Source organism: Alligator sinensis, unplaced genomic scaffold (assembly GCF_000455745.1).
Source record: "Alligator sinensis unplaced genomic scaffold, ASM45574v1 scaffold118_1, whole genome shotgun sequence".
NCBI lineage: Eukaryota > Metazoa > Chordata > Crocodylia > Alligatoridae > Alligator > Alligator sinensis.
The window spans coordinates 5,025,600-5,040,005 of record NW_005841850.1 but is presented as its reverse complement, the minus strand read 5'-3'; the positions used below and the strand labels follow the sequence as shown (position 1 = coordinate 5,040,005).

Sequence of the window (14,406 nt, the reverse complement as noted above, 5' to 3'; positions counted from 1 at the left end):
GAAAACAAAGTGAGAAAAAAAAAATCATGTTAAGTTTAAAGTTTTCCCCTCTGAAAATGCTTGCCGGGGTTTCACTGACATTATTAACCACGCAGTGCAGTCTAGGGGCCACTGCTGAGATCAGGAAGCAATTTTTTTTTTTTTACCGCCACATTGGTATGGGGGTGTTTGCCTTCCTCTGGTTGGGGTGGGGTACGGTCCTCTCCCTTGGATCTCTTAAGCATATTTTAACAATCAAGAAAGAGGCTGTAGTGTCAAGCAAGGATGTCTCTATGAAATCCTTCCCTGGAATCAGCATAAAATGCCCTTTTTGTTCCTCTCCCTTCCAGAACAGTGTTGCCGATCCCCTTTGCTACAGCTGAAATGCAGCCAAAAGTGGAAAGAAAGCCTGCAGTTGCCGTCGCACTGTGGCCGGATCTCCATTGCTTTAGTTGTACCTGGTGTCTGGAAAAGCCCTACCCCGGACTCTGACTCCTTTTCGGTCATTGAGACTCAGAAACGCTGCTCCTGGCAGGGGGAGAGTGAGAAATTGGCCGTGCAGCACACAAAGTCTCCGAGGTATAAATAAGATGCATGGGAACTTGTTGGACGACACAATGGAGAGAGAGCAATTCAGAGGGCTCTTAGGCTTTGTCTATACATGGTGTGCACTGGTTAACAGGGTCTTTATTTATTGTTCCAACTGGTGATGGTTATAGAGGCACTTTAGTCCCCTCCTGTACAACATAACCTCATCTGTGGTGCGGGGGGGGATTTGTACTGCATCCTTTAGGCTGCCATAATCCAAACAGTGCAGCTGTCGTGTAGAAGGGACCTTAGACGAGTTCCGTCTTAAATTTGGGGGTCTGATTCTTGCCCTGCAATTCGGGTTGTCACTCGCACAACTGCACACCAGCTGTAACAGATTTTCCACCTGATGTTGCATTCGTTTTGCTCCCCTGAAAATAACTGCACACAGCGAAGTGGAGAGCAGGGTCCTTGAGGGGCTTGAATCCAGCATTTACCAGTCACCAGATGGGCTGTGCTTGTGTATTGGGAGTTTTTTTAAAGCCACTCTTCAGCATTCAGGTACGTTCTCCCGATAACTGAACTGGACGGGAGTTTATCTCTGCTCTCTCCTCACTGCAGCAGTGGCCTCCATTCTGGTGCTTCACCACTGCTTGCCTTATGACCTGGACACATGACATTAATGTGAATTCCCTTGACTTTGGTGCAACAAAGAATGCTTTACCTCGGAGGAAGAACAGCAGGGACAATAACGTGACGTAAGTTATGCTACTGTAAGTGTTCAGCAGCCCAGGATGACTGTGGACGTACTTTTGCTCAGTGCAAACAGACCACATAATGGTATAGTGCCATAATAGTGCCTACTGTGACAGCTACCCGGGGACAAATGATCATCTGTCTGCTCCAAATCCCAGTACAAATTTAGTGCAAATATGGCTGTAAATAATATCAGTGTTAATGTATTGTATGTTCTGGCCCCGACTGCATTTCTGATCTGGAACAGCCTTGCGTATCCTGATGCTTTCACAGATGTTTTAGCTTTCCAAACATGCCTTGCTTTGTTTTAAGGACAAGGATTTCTTAGGGTGATCTCTTTTGTTAGGACAGATTTAGACTAGCATTGAATGCAAGACATTCTTCATTGCTTTGTTGTACTGATTGTTCTGTTCTAGTCCTCAAAATGTTTTGATGTAGCTGCAATGTAGACAGTTCTGTCACCCTGCTTTCTCAAGTGTATCATGTGTTTTCTGCCTGCCATTATTCACTTTGTGTGTGTCCTGAATATGGTTTGGGGCAGGTGGGGGGTGGAAATAATACAGAACACATATGGGTCACCGCTGGGCAGAGATTCTTTTTTTGGAGGAACTGATTGACTGCTTACTCTGGTTTTGGCATGGTTGTGTTGATAATACTTGTGCAAAAATTTCAAGAATTATGCTCTACAGCTTAAAACCTAGAAATTAAGCTGCAAGACTAGTGGCCCGACAGAGGATTCAGCAGGTGCTCTGCCACGTGCACGTGGGCTTCCAGGTACTATTTAAGATGTTGGTTTTTGACTTGTGTAGCTCTAAGCATACAGACAGTTGTAGTGAGATCCAAGGAGAAGGATAGAAGCCATAGACATGCAGCCGTTACTTCTGCACAAATCTGTAGCATCAGAGGTATAGCCAAAAGCCTCCAATTGGTTGGTGCGGGGGAGCAGGGCAGCTGTCCAGGATATTCTGTTGCAGACTGTGCTCCTAGTTGTGTCACTAGGGTGAGCCGATCATCCTAGCCTGGGCATCGAGTGAGGGGGCAGGTGTAAGGCATGCAGCTAGGGTGTCATGTGAGCCAGTGCCACTGCAGGGGGAGGGGGCAGGAGTGGCTGGGGCGGGGGAGGGGGCAGAAGATGCCAGGGGAACCGCACGACAGCGTTGGGTCTGGACAGTCCACGTGGCCCCCTGCCCCAGCCGGACAGCCCTGAGCTGCTGGTCCCCTGGTAGTAGCCATAGCAGTGTGACCCAGAAGGGCCCTTCCGCACTAGGTAGGACTCCTTAAAGGGCCCCAAAGGCATCCCCACACCCTCCTCCAAGTGCCCCTTCCCAACACTGTGCACCAGGTGCAGAAATGAGCCCCTTAAAGGGCCAGAAGGGCAGCGGGCGAGAAGGAGCCCGGCTCTGCTCAGCGTTGCTGGGAACAGCTCAGTGCTGCAGAGGGCAGGCACTTCTGGAGGGCAGCAGAGTGCCAGCACCGTGACGTGGTGCCCAGCCCCGGCCAGGCCGTGGCAAAAGCCCTCAGCTTGCTTGTACGTCAGCCAATCCCCAGTTGGCAGAGCTGTTCAGCGGGTGCTCGTGCTCCATAGCACTTAGGCCTCTTGTTCAATCAGTCCCAAATTTTGTTCTCAATGGGACACATTCATTAATGCACCATAGTGACTGCACATTAATTTTAGTACTTGGTTAACCAATGCATAGTTACTTGCGCATTAACGCCAGTGCATGGGTTTTTAGTGACACTGTGCAGTAGCCTAATACTACTATGCAGTAGTGTATTAGCACCGTGGCCGACTGGTGCCTCGTGAGTCGGGGTGGGGGGGGGGCACTTGTCCCCACAATGGCCAGTCAGTAACCAGCGGGCGGGGGAGGAGTGTATCCGTCTGTCCATCCCCCCACAGGTCACTGACTGGAGGAGTCCCCCTGCTGGCACTTCTGGGCACGCCGCTGACACTTCAGGTGAGTGCGATCAGCCATGCAGGGACCACTTCTCCTGGCTCCCCCACTCCCCAGCCAGTGCTCTCAGGGGGGCACCAACGCTCTCGCCTGCCTGGGAACACTGGCTGTCAGGAGGTGCACGTGCACACCCGTGCACCCCCCATGCACCACCTACACATCGCCGCTGATTAGAATGGTTTTTGTGCGGCACGCTACTGCACAGTTAGTGTCTCGTGTTAGTAATTAAGGTGAGGGAAATGAGGAGTCAGTCTATAGGAGTCAATTCCTACAACGTATCACAGCTGAAAGGCAGAATACGACCCGCACTTGGCTGATTTTTCAGGTCACAATGGTGTCTTAACATATCCTCTGTCATTTCCTTTGGCAAGGAACCAGCTCCTCAGTTGGTGGAAGCTGTCCACAGTGGCGCGACCAGCTGAGGATCTGGTTTAAAGACCAGCTCCCAATAAACTTCTGTACAACCTTTCAGCCTCCTTTAAGGCTCGATTCTGCTTGTGCACACATGCTCCTCAGCGGTACCTGCTGTAAGTGAGAGGATGATCTCTGAGGAGCTCAGTTAAAGTACCAAACACTTATGGACACAAAATATGTTATTTATTGTGAATTTTGCAAAGACACATTTAAGCAACAAAATATACATTTGTGGACCTTGAGAATCATTTTTATACATAACAAATACAATATGCTACTATAGCAATAAATTAAATGTACAGTATTTACAACAAACATAGGCAACCAGAAATTCTACAAAGCATCGCCTCTCTACAAAAAAAATATCTTCTTTTTTTGTCAGATACAGTCATTTAAGATTTGCTTTTCACACTATAAACTCTCTTCACATTCTAATATAAATTCAGCATTTTTCCTTTGCAGAACTTATACAGGGCTACATTCATGGGGGTGGGGGGAGATAATGAAAGCATGCTTCAAGACTTGGAGGGCAGGGGGGAAAGAAATCTTTACCATTTGAGATGGAACAGAAGTTCAAACTTAAGCAAAGCCACAGGAATTCAAGGACTGGACCACAGAGGGCCTGGGAACTGATTTTAATAGGTGTTGGAGATGCCCAACACCTCCCAGAGTTAGCCCCAAAGGTAGCTAGGAGATTTTATTGTAGGCCAGATCCTCAGTTGCTGTGAATATGTCCATACCTCAGCTAGTTGCTCTGACCCTTTGTCTGCCCGGGACAACCCAGCGCCCAATTCAGGAAAGTAGCAAATACGTGCTTAAGTGCCTTTGTCTTTTAGAGAAACACTTCAAGGTTGTGCTTAAGTGTAACGTGTGCTTAGCTTGCACTGATTCCAGCCAGGTGCAAGCATGTGATGGAGTGCTCCCCCGAACAAGGGCCAAAGCATGTTGGAGGGTCTATACGCAGCTACCAACCCATCCTCTCCAAGACCACAGTACCTTGAGAGGCGAGACAATTCTCTGTTCCAGTCTGCAGTGCAAATTTGCAACGTGAGACCTCACTGTATGATCGAGGTGGGATTTTCAAGAAACAGCCCCATGTCTGTGGTTTTTAACGCGGCGGGTTTGAAAACCCGGCTCTTGTTCTCTAACTGGGTTGTGTCCCCAGGATATTTCAGCAGCAGCTCCACTGCAGAATCAAAAGGCAAACTGCTACTTCATAGAGCTCAAACGCTTGATGAACATTTTGAAACTGAGGGTCAGGCCTTCAGTGAAGTCAGTAAAGCTACACTGATTTATACCCACTGAGGATCTAGCCTTGAATGTCTTGTTATTAAATAAATATACAGTGTTTGCATTTCCATAGTACCCATATGAATACAGTACAAGATCAGTGCAAGAATGTAAGACACCAGAACACTGTCCTCATATCTACAATTGGAGCCCGTCCCACAACGATTTATTTCCCATTGACCATCTAAAGAAAAGGATGATAAAAAGATTGCATTTTGCTTTCAAGTTTTGTCTCTCAAACCAGAAAAATGCACTGCCCAAGAATTTAGTGTCTGGCGAGGGTCCCCCTCTGTACGGGCTTCGATAGTTTTTCTCATCCCGAAAAGGATCCAAAACACTTGGCAATATATACAAGGAACTTCTTCATCATTATTTGAAGTGCAAATGCTTCAGAGGTGTAAAGTAGCGACCACTGGACAGCGCGCTGCACTGCTACAAGTCAGTTTAGGGCTGGAAGTGAAGAATACTGCACCCACTTCAAAGCATCAAGGGAACAGAAACAGGCAGAAAGCGGGCTGGGATTTGGCTAGGGGGGCAGCATTAAAATTCCTACTCTCGTCGAGCCTTACACAGGATCTTTAATGAGCAGGAGTACTTGAAAGCTTTGGAAAATACTGTCCAAAGATCATCTCAGCTGAAGTTGTGCAGGACTGGCCTTGCAAAGATGAGTCAAACTCCCTGCATTTCCTTCGCTCAGCTTTGGACCCTCCCCTTTGCCTTCAGTCACATTCAGCCCCAAGCTTCTGGACCTCCCCAAGTCGAGAGGAAAACAACCTCCTTTTCAACACTGCATCTTATGCTTCAAGATCTCACAGAGATCAACACTTAACGCTAATGATGAATCCAGCAGCCCAGTGGAACAGCAGGGAAAAAAAAAAACCCTCAAAGCCAAAGTAAAATAATAATGCTACCAATCACCATTTCACAAGGGAGTTGATCAAAAAGCTTTTCAGGGGAAAAGGGAGAAAAAACACGCAAAAATGCTACCAAAGCACATTTCAATATAAGCTCAAACATTTCTATGTTTGCAACCTGAGACATCTATAGACTGCTGCACAACTGGATGTAAAGGGGGGTGTGCTTGTTTCCCTCATCAAAACCAAAGGCTTGGTTTAAATATTTAAATCTTACTCAAATCCAGGGAAATTAAAGGGTGGGGAGGGTTCGAGTCATTCCTGTTTCTCATCATGATGATCTGGTTCAGGTTTCTATGTAGCTCAGTAGGTGCGCACAGGCAGAGCGCCTGAAGCACTCTCCCTGCTCAATGCCCCACGGCAGGGGTGGGCAAAATGCGGCCCGCCAGGCCATTCTATCCGGCCCGTGGGGCTCCTAAAAAATTTAGAAAATTAATATTTATCTGCCCTTGGCTGCCTGTCATGCGGCCCTCGATGGCTTGCCAAAACTCAGTAAGCGGCCCTCCACCCAAAATAATTGCCCGCCCCTGCCCCACAGTTTCAAATGACTGTGACGGGAAGAGAGCACAATTTTCATTCTTGGGCCTATTTTAAAGTTCTCCATTTTTTTCCCTTTAACTTCCAAATTTAGTATCATCTGTGTGCCAACTGTTCAACTTTGGCTCTGAAATTCAAATGCTGTCTTTTCAGTGGCAAGAGAACAACCTCATCCCCTGAAACATTTTTTAGGGAAATATCTGGATTCCCTTAAGAAACAAAAGTTTCTGTTGCATCTGAGATGAAAAACAGAAGCTTGTTTTTAAGAGGGAAAGGCACAAGCTTTGGACCAGCCCCATGCTGGACATAAGGAATAAAGAATAAAAAAAAGTAACAAGAACCTAGCAGAGGTATTTAAGAGTCGGCGGTATCTAAACCAAACAGTCACTTGAGCAGAAAACCAGAAAATGAAGTTACAGTTGCAAGATACCTGTCTCTATGCAGAGACCACAAAGGGCAAGAGCTTGGCCAGGGCTTTAATATGAATTTTGCAGTATTGGTAAAGGTGCTTTTGGAAAGAAATAATCTACCAGCCTCTCGCCACCTGGCAGAGGACATAAATGCAGCCCTCTTCCCCCATTTTCTGGCAGGACAACGGTCAGCTTCCAGGGAAGTCAACTTCTGATTCTTAACCCTAGTCCTTCATGTGCAAGTAAATACAAGCAGGGGTGGGCTCTCCAAAAGTGTAAAGGAATCAGCACAGCTCCACTGAGGCCAACGGGGCTTGACCTGACCCCTTAAACCAAAGCAGGCGTTGTTGCAACCCATGCTTACTATTGCACTTGACCGTTCCCATTTCAGCATCTGTCCCAGGTGGCGGTGCTTAGTCTTTGGCAGAGAAAAGGCTTTTAAATTATACAGGCCACGTCCCTCCTCTCTGCAGTTCAGCAGCTGATCAATGAAAACCTGCTCTCTGGTAAAATACCAGGTTCCCACAGTACTAAAGCAGCAAATTAAACCACAGCCGTCTGATTATCCAAGGTCGTGCCTTTGCTTCTGCCACTGGAAAGCAGGTCTAAAATGCGACCAAATCAGGGCGGCACCATTTAAACACTCCCTCTACATCAGTGCAAATCACTGCTCCAGGTGCAGGGCAACAACGCCTTGAGAGGTGAGGAAGGTGGGGTTGTCTAAGGGCAATGCTGCACTGCCACAAGTGAGATGTGGCCTCTCTTTCCACATGCCAAAGTGGATGTAGAGGTATGTGGCACTCGTTCTTTCCTCCCAGGGCACATCTACACGTTTATGAATGCACCTTAGATACTGCGCTTTTAGTTTAGCACTTAATACAGCATTAACTCAATGTGCAGTACCTAGAGTTACTGCACAGTAGCACCACTGCATGGTTATTTAGTGACACTTACTGTGCATTAGCCTAATAACACTGTGCAGTAGGCTATTGACATGGTTTTTGCTGGCTAACAAGACCAACGCGCAGTAAGCATCTCACATAGACATGCCCACAGTGCTGGAAATCCGGAGCACGTTCCATTGAAGTCAGTGGAGCTGGGCTGATATAACCCTGGTGTGAGATGATGAGATCAGGCCCACTTAAAGAAGAGGAGGAAAAGGAACCGTGTGCTTAATTGCTTTATATTGGGGCACCCAGTGCCCCAAGCCAGAGCATTTTAAACATTTTTCTGCAGAGCAGCGTGTGGGGGGGATGTAGCAGTACAGCTTGCTCATTCATCACTCATTGTTTTCCTTCTTCCCAGCCCTATTTTGACTTTGCACACCCACGCACCACATCAGCCATTACACAGCAAAGGCACAAGCAACAAACTTCCTCTGAGTGGGTGGGTTTCGCTGCCCTGCCAAACAACTTATGCACAAACAAACAACAAAAGTCTCCTTCTTGACAGCTTGGAATTTACTTGCTGGGGATAAAGTGGAGATTCTCCGGGCCATATGTGCTCCTAAAGAGCGAGGACCACGTTCTCTGCTAGTAGAAAGCAGTGCAGCTCTATTACCATCAACTACTGATCTTACAAGATACCATCTGAGATCACCGGTGAGGCTAGGCCCTAAAAAACCTATAGCAAGAGATGGTGCCTGCTCCAAAGAATTTACGATCTAAGTAGACAAGACAGAAAAAAGAGTGGAAAGGCACAGAGAAGTTAAGTGACTCATCCAAAGTCACTCTCTGGGCATTGCTTGATGCCCACACCAGTGCCCTACCCACTAGCCCATCTAGCTTCTCTGAACTGAAGCCCGTGGACAGCTGCAGATTTCCAGAAGCAGAGAATTTTGCCTTGATCCTCTCAAGGACTTTATGACTTCATGGAGCAGACCGGTGGCAAAGAGAACTGAAGGAGGAGCAGCCCAAGCTGGGAGTCCAAAGCATGTATTTGAGAGCATCTCCTGACAGTCTCCGCCACAATCAGAAAGCCCTGACTAGTTGTTTTCCATTAGGAAACTAAAAATAAAGCTCGCAGATACCCTGGAAGAGCAGAGGATGGCTGTGCTGCTTTCTTCCTGTGCAAGGAAAAGTCATATGCTAGCTGTGAAAAGTGATACGCACGGAATCGCAGTATGTAAAAGCCTATAGGAAACAGGATGGGCAATTGAAATGTCTTTTTGTTTCCAATCAGAGGTACACAAGATGAACAGCACTCATCTGACGACAAACAGCTACAGCACGCACAAGGAGCACATGAGGTTAACATATTTCAGAGTACCGAGGACGGGTGAAGTCACCGTGAGCAGATCGTACGTGGTACGCGGCAGAAAACGCATCTCCTTATGCAGTGCAGGAAGAAGGTGTTTTGTTAGCTAAAATGGACAGGGGTGGAGGTGTTTACCCTTCGGAAAGGATGGGTTGTCTGTCAGCACTCGCTGCAGGATGGCGGTTTCTTCTTGACGCCAAGGTAAAGCTGAGTAGGTGAAGGAATGGCACTGCGTGGCGGCAGGTCGCTTTTAGTGTGGAGAATGTATTTTCCCATTTGATGCTCAAAGGAAGAATTTTTCCCTTTGCTGACACAAATTCTCTGCAAAAAAAATAAGAGGAAAAAGGAACAAAAAAGTGTCAGAAACAGATAACGGGGATTGTTCTCGCTCCTCCGGAGGCGAGGAGCCTGAGTTTTGCCAAATCTGAGGACCGTTGAAACTTTTGTAGAATCACAGAAAAGGAGGGTTGGAAAGGACCTCAGGAGGTCCTGTCTAATCCAACCCCCTGCTCCAAGCAGGGCCATCTCCAATATGTGAAGAGAGGACCTGATCCAAGACCACCTGGAGTCTTTCAACTGACTGCAACAGGTTTTGGACTTGGCCTTTGCCAAGGAGCTGGACCGCCAGCTGCGAGAATAAATGACCGGCTCATTCACAGGTGCTTAGAGGTCCCACCGATGTCACAGCAAGGGGGGTTGTTAGCTCCAAGCATGCAAATGTCATAAGTGAGGTTGTTTAAAGAAGCAAAAGCTGTCAGGAGACTGGCTCAGGCGTTCAGGGATCCTTTTGGTACATGACTCCATAGAGTTCATGTTCCTAAGCTCCTCTCCCCAAACAGGAGGGCCAGAAATTTTCTAATGACAGCTTATAGGTGGTATAAACTCCATGTTTCTGTACACAAACCTCTATCCACATCCACAGAAGTTTATTGGAAAATTTTTCTTTTCCAATTCTGGTGAATAAACAGCAAAGGCACCCTTTGCCTTATTTTTTTTAAATACGTGTGCTTGGGATTTTTTACAATAAAACTATGACTAAAATAGCTGAACTTGAAAGGATGAGACCTACTGGCATGCAGAGCATATTCTCCCAAAATGGAGTGGTGGAAGCTCTGTGGGAAACACTTAAAATTACTATATTTTTAAGGAAAATTAAGTAAAGGGTGCTTCATGGATGAGGGAGAGAATGAACGGACTAAAAGATGCCTTACGTCTTTATCACCAGTAATCTATTTTTATAATTTATTGTTGTCCCATCAGACAACAGCCTTGAGGGTTTAAGATAACTTTTCAATCAAAGCTTTAACAAACGGTGCACTTATCCAGGGTTAATTGTTCTCTAAAGACGCATGTTTTACCAAAACATTCTGGGTAGCATTAAACACTCACCTTTTTTACAAGTTCGTTATGTCTAATTCCTGCTAGTGACTCTATATAGAAAGAAAAAGAGCAGAGCTCAGGTTTTTTTCCAAAAAATGAAGAGGACAATGTACATAGCAACTCTTACTTTCTGAAATGCATCTAAGAGAGTCCCAAACAGGCTGGAACAAAGGTCAGGGTTAGCTTCACATCACTAGTAACAGAGCAGGTCAAAAACCAGTACTAGCAATTGGTAGTACTAGCAACAGTACTAGCAATCCCTAATGTCTGGATTTGGAGGAGTTTTATCAAGTACCCTGCAGATTTTTCCAAGGGGAAATGACACGGGAGCTTGTTCCCCCCTACGCCTCCCCGAAAGCAGTATTCTACCATTTTGCAGAAATAAACCACTGGACATCATAAGAAACCACCACGTCTATTTAAGCCTGTCACTTGTTATAACTGGCACTTTTGATGCCAGGGTGTCCCTTGATATAAATGGCATTTGGGATCCTGATGCTGGGAACTCACTGTAGAAGACCATACACATGTGCTAGAGCAGGGGTGTCGAGGAGCTTATTGTCAAAACTCTTCTCAATTTTACATGCCCAACTCTGTTCTTGACTTCTCTTTTGGAACGAGCAGAGAGCCCCAGGACCTTGTGACGGCTCCACGCCCTCTCATCCCGCGACAGACAGCCCCACGTGGTGGCCGCATGCCCTCCCTTCTCTGCCTGCAGGTGGGCACGGAGGTGAAGTGCTCTGCCGGACAGAGGACTGCACTCTCTGCTCTGCTACAACAGCGCTGTGTTGTAGAAAATGCCCTTTGCAATTGGGAACTCCTCGCTGCCTCCCGTATCAGCTGCCCTCCCACATCTAGCTTGACGGAGTACGTCCAAGTTTTCCAGGGAGCAGCATAAGGATTCAGATGGGCTGGAGCGGCACTGCACCAAATTCTCCGCCAGGTGGAGCTGCACTATACCTGATGACCCACTAATAGGATCAAGTAGAGAGTTTGCATCAGTTGAGGAAGCCAAAGGCTGGTCTGACTTCGGATGGGTCCAGGTGGCAGAAGATCTACATGGGGAAGCAGTCACCTCCCAGTAGCTACGACTCTCTAAAAGCACAGCTGAGGCAGATCAGAGAATGGGGACCGTGACAGGCAGAGCATGTGCGGTGCTTAGTGCCTTATCTAGTTACAACAACATATACGTACCGTGCTGGAACTGGAATGGCTAAGCTTATCGAAGCGAAACTTTAGATTTGACCTTGGAGAGTTTCTGCTCTTTATATCTGTCGGAAGAATTCAATAAAACAGTATTTGTTTAAGCTAATATTGATTACAGCTAAGCCAACCTGACAAGCCAGTCAGCGTAATGGAGTCCCACGAACCTTACCAATAGTCAATTCATTTTTGCTAAATGTTTGGCAAAATCTCGCCATTAGCTGCACGTTTTTGATGGGGTGGAGTGACACTTCCGTGCCATAACGTTTGGAATAGCAATCACTCAGAAAAGACTCCTCTATAAAAATTACAGGGGAATTTCAATTTGTCAGGAGGACACATGTGAAATGGAAATTTTAAAACATGAGAAGTCACCGTTTGAATACTCCTGAAAAAAAAGAATCATTGAAAAGAACAAGGAAGAGGGTTTGTACAGCAAGTGGAATGAGGAGAAGAAATCTAGATTTAATTTTTATATTTAATTTTTCATATTTTTCCAGCTCCACTTTTAGTTCCCCAGCTGTTCCCAGTTCCTAATTCACCAAAGGATAACTAATTTAGCTGGCTATTTCAGAAATAACTGGAACTCAACTTATCATTTCAATTACAAATCAACGTAAGCAAGGCAGAATCACGTCCAAAGGAAATGTCTTGATCACTGGTTTTATTCCGAGTCGCAGCATTTTCCACAGGATCAGTAAGTTTCCTAGCCAGCATAAATCTCAGTAAGAGTTGCCAAATTGGGCTCAGTTTTGGACCTCTCACACAGATTAAATCATACACACTCATGTGAGTTGTCCTCCCGATTTCAGTAGGCTTTTGCTACCAGAATTTAAGCAGCAATGACTGGTGATACGGCGTTCACTAAAGATTAATGACTGGTTGGGTACAGAAGTTGGCATGAAGGGTCATTAACCCCAGATAAGTGCAGGGCTGTGGTTGGGGCAAGATTAGTAATTTATATATAAGCTTCTTCCATTGCTTTGTGGGCTACATTTTGATGCTACACCCACAGAGCTATGTCTGAGCTACACGATACCTGTTGGCAGCAACTATAATGACTTACATCTTCACAGAAGGAAGATCATTTCTCAAAGCTTCAATGGGCTGAAGGGGAAAAAAAAGGTGGTAACAGGCCTCCGTAGACACTAGTGGTGCCCTGTTCTGGTTTTGAAGTATAAGAGAAGACGCATAGACCCTGCTATTCCATGTCAGCGCTGGAAGGTGTTTCTTGGAGGAGTCCAATGGAAACCATTTCCCGTGGAACGATTTCTTCTTAGAGAACAAAAAGGAGCCAGAAAAAACCCAGCTTTGTTTCCTATAGGAAAGGCTTTTTCCACTAGTATGTATGTAGTCATTCACTGGGTGCGATGACCCTTATTGCTCGAGACTCTGACATGCTACGCACCTGTGGGACTCCGGCTCATGATCACGGGGGTGGCAGCAGCTGCCACACTTGGGTTCTCGTTGCTGGGAGAAGAGCTGTAGACAAACACGTCCTGCTTGAATGGTGACGCTGTGGATGGTTGGCTGCCCTAGAGGAAAAGGTTGAGCAAAGGCGTAACCACAGAGCACTCATCGAGGGTGTTCCTATTTATACTCCACTGCATCTGCGCTCATGGAGAGCCCCATCTGAGTGCCAAGGTGGGAACAGGAAACAACTTGGCACAGTTTTAACAGTTGGAGCAAACTTCCTTGGCAGGCTGCTGGGGCTCAGACGTGCCCTGCTCTGCCCCACGATGCACAATAAGGACTTTTTCTACACGTTGGCCCTAATTCTCTCACTTACAAAGGTGCGAATCTGGAGTTAATTGATATCAGTGAGGATAAACCAGGGTGAGTGACCCAGCCGTGCAGCACTCATTCCTCTCAACAGACCTGAGGTTCAAGGGCTCCAGCACTTGGCCTATAGCCTTTTGTTGGGCTTTCAAAAGAGTCTACTAATTACTATTAGCCCCTGCGTCTCGTGATCAAACAGAGCAGCAACAATAACACGTGGCTACAGATACGAGGAGCCAAATTCTAGTCCACCTAGAAAGTGTGTGATTGAATGTAGGCACCTAAGTGCAACCCTAATCCACCCTGCTCAAGCGCCCCAAAACCTGTTAATACAGGCTCCCTCCTTGTTGCAGTTTTGCGACTCAGTCTTAGGGGTCAGATGTCACAAAAAAGTAGATGCAGTAATGGATTTTCAGGGATTTGAACAGGACTGATAGAGTCATGCTCAGACCCCTAAGCCCACTTAGCTGACCAGCAAGTGAAACAGCATCTGGCCCTAGATCATACCACCAAGCGCTGTGCAGAGCCTTGCACGCAGCATGGGGAATGCTGATCGTAGTCAGGAGAGCTCACTAGTTTTGGCTCAAGGTGCTAAAAGAGTTCCACTTTTAGCTGCAACATGCAATTAGCTATAGGATTTTGTACCCGACCATAAGAATTTGCATTATACAGTCATTATTTTGTTTGTATATAGATTTTACTCCATCTCCTTCAACTTGTGGCTCTTCATGTTATTCCACAGAAGACCACAGGCTGATTTCTGGAGTTAGGAAGAGAAGTGCCACGGATTTTTTTCACTCTGTGAGCATGGCCTACCTTGAGCAGGCAGCTAAGCTAGATAACGTCCAGCAGTTCCTTCCAGCCCTATTATCTTCTCTAAAGGAAACACATAAAAGCATGGTGCCCACAGATAAGTGGAAAACTCCGTGCAGTAAAAGCAATGACATGAGACCCCCACCAGTTTAAATCAGGAGTCCCTTCAGCAGAGTCACAGCTATAAGCTCAAAG

The 14,406-nt window shown here is 46.4% G+C and overlaps 2 protein-coding genes across 15 annotated transcripts in view; one reads left to right on the top strand and one right to left on the bottom strand.

Annotated features, from left to right (window-relative positions):
• LOC102379882 (tapasin-related protein-like) overlaps window positions 1-14,406 on the top strand; it is a 29,405-nt gene that overhangs the window by 13,215 nt on the left and 1,784 nt on the right. For 2 of the 5 annotated variants that reach the window (XR_003095407.1, XR_003095406.1), the window contains exon 10: window positions 330-1,265. The gene's annotated coding sequence lies outside the window, so the exon portion shown is untranslated. Of the gene's footprint in view, window positions 1-329; window positions 2,944-14,406 lie in introns of those variants that run through there. The other 3 variants (XR_003095408.1, XR_003095410.1, XM_006016110.3) reach the window with 3 other exon arrangements.
• Window positions 3,216-14,406, bottom strand: part of RAP1GAP2 (RAP1 GTPase activating protein 2) — a 318,047-nt gene continuing 306,856 nt past the window's right edge. For 6 of the 10 annotated variants that reach the window (XM_025210745.1, XM_025210753.1, XM_006016109.3 and 3 more), the window contains 4 exons: window positions 13,028-13,154; window positions 11,611-11,687; window positions 10,426-10,466; window positions 3,216-9,357 (listed from right to left, as the gene is read on the bottom strand). In XM_025210745.1, coding sequence (XP_025066530.1) covers window positions 10,458-10,466; window positions 11,611-11,687; window positions 13,028-13,154 — 213 coding nt within the window. In that variant the 3' untranslated portion in view covers window positions 3,216-9,357; window positions 10,426-10,457. The remainder of the gene's footprint in view (window positions 9,358-10,425; window positions 10,467-11,610; window positions 11,688-13,027; window positions 13,155-14,406) is intronic. The other 4 variants (XM_025210789.1, XM_025210775.1, XM_025210784.1 and 1 more) reach the window with 1 other exon arrangement.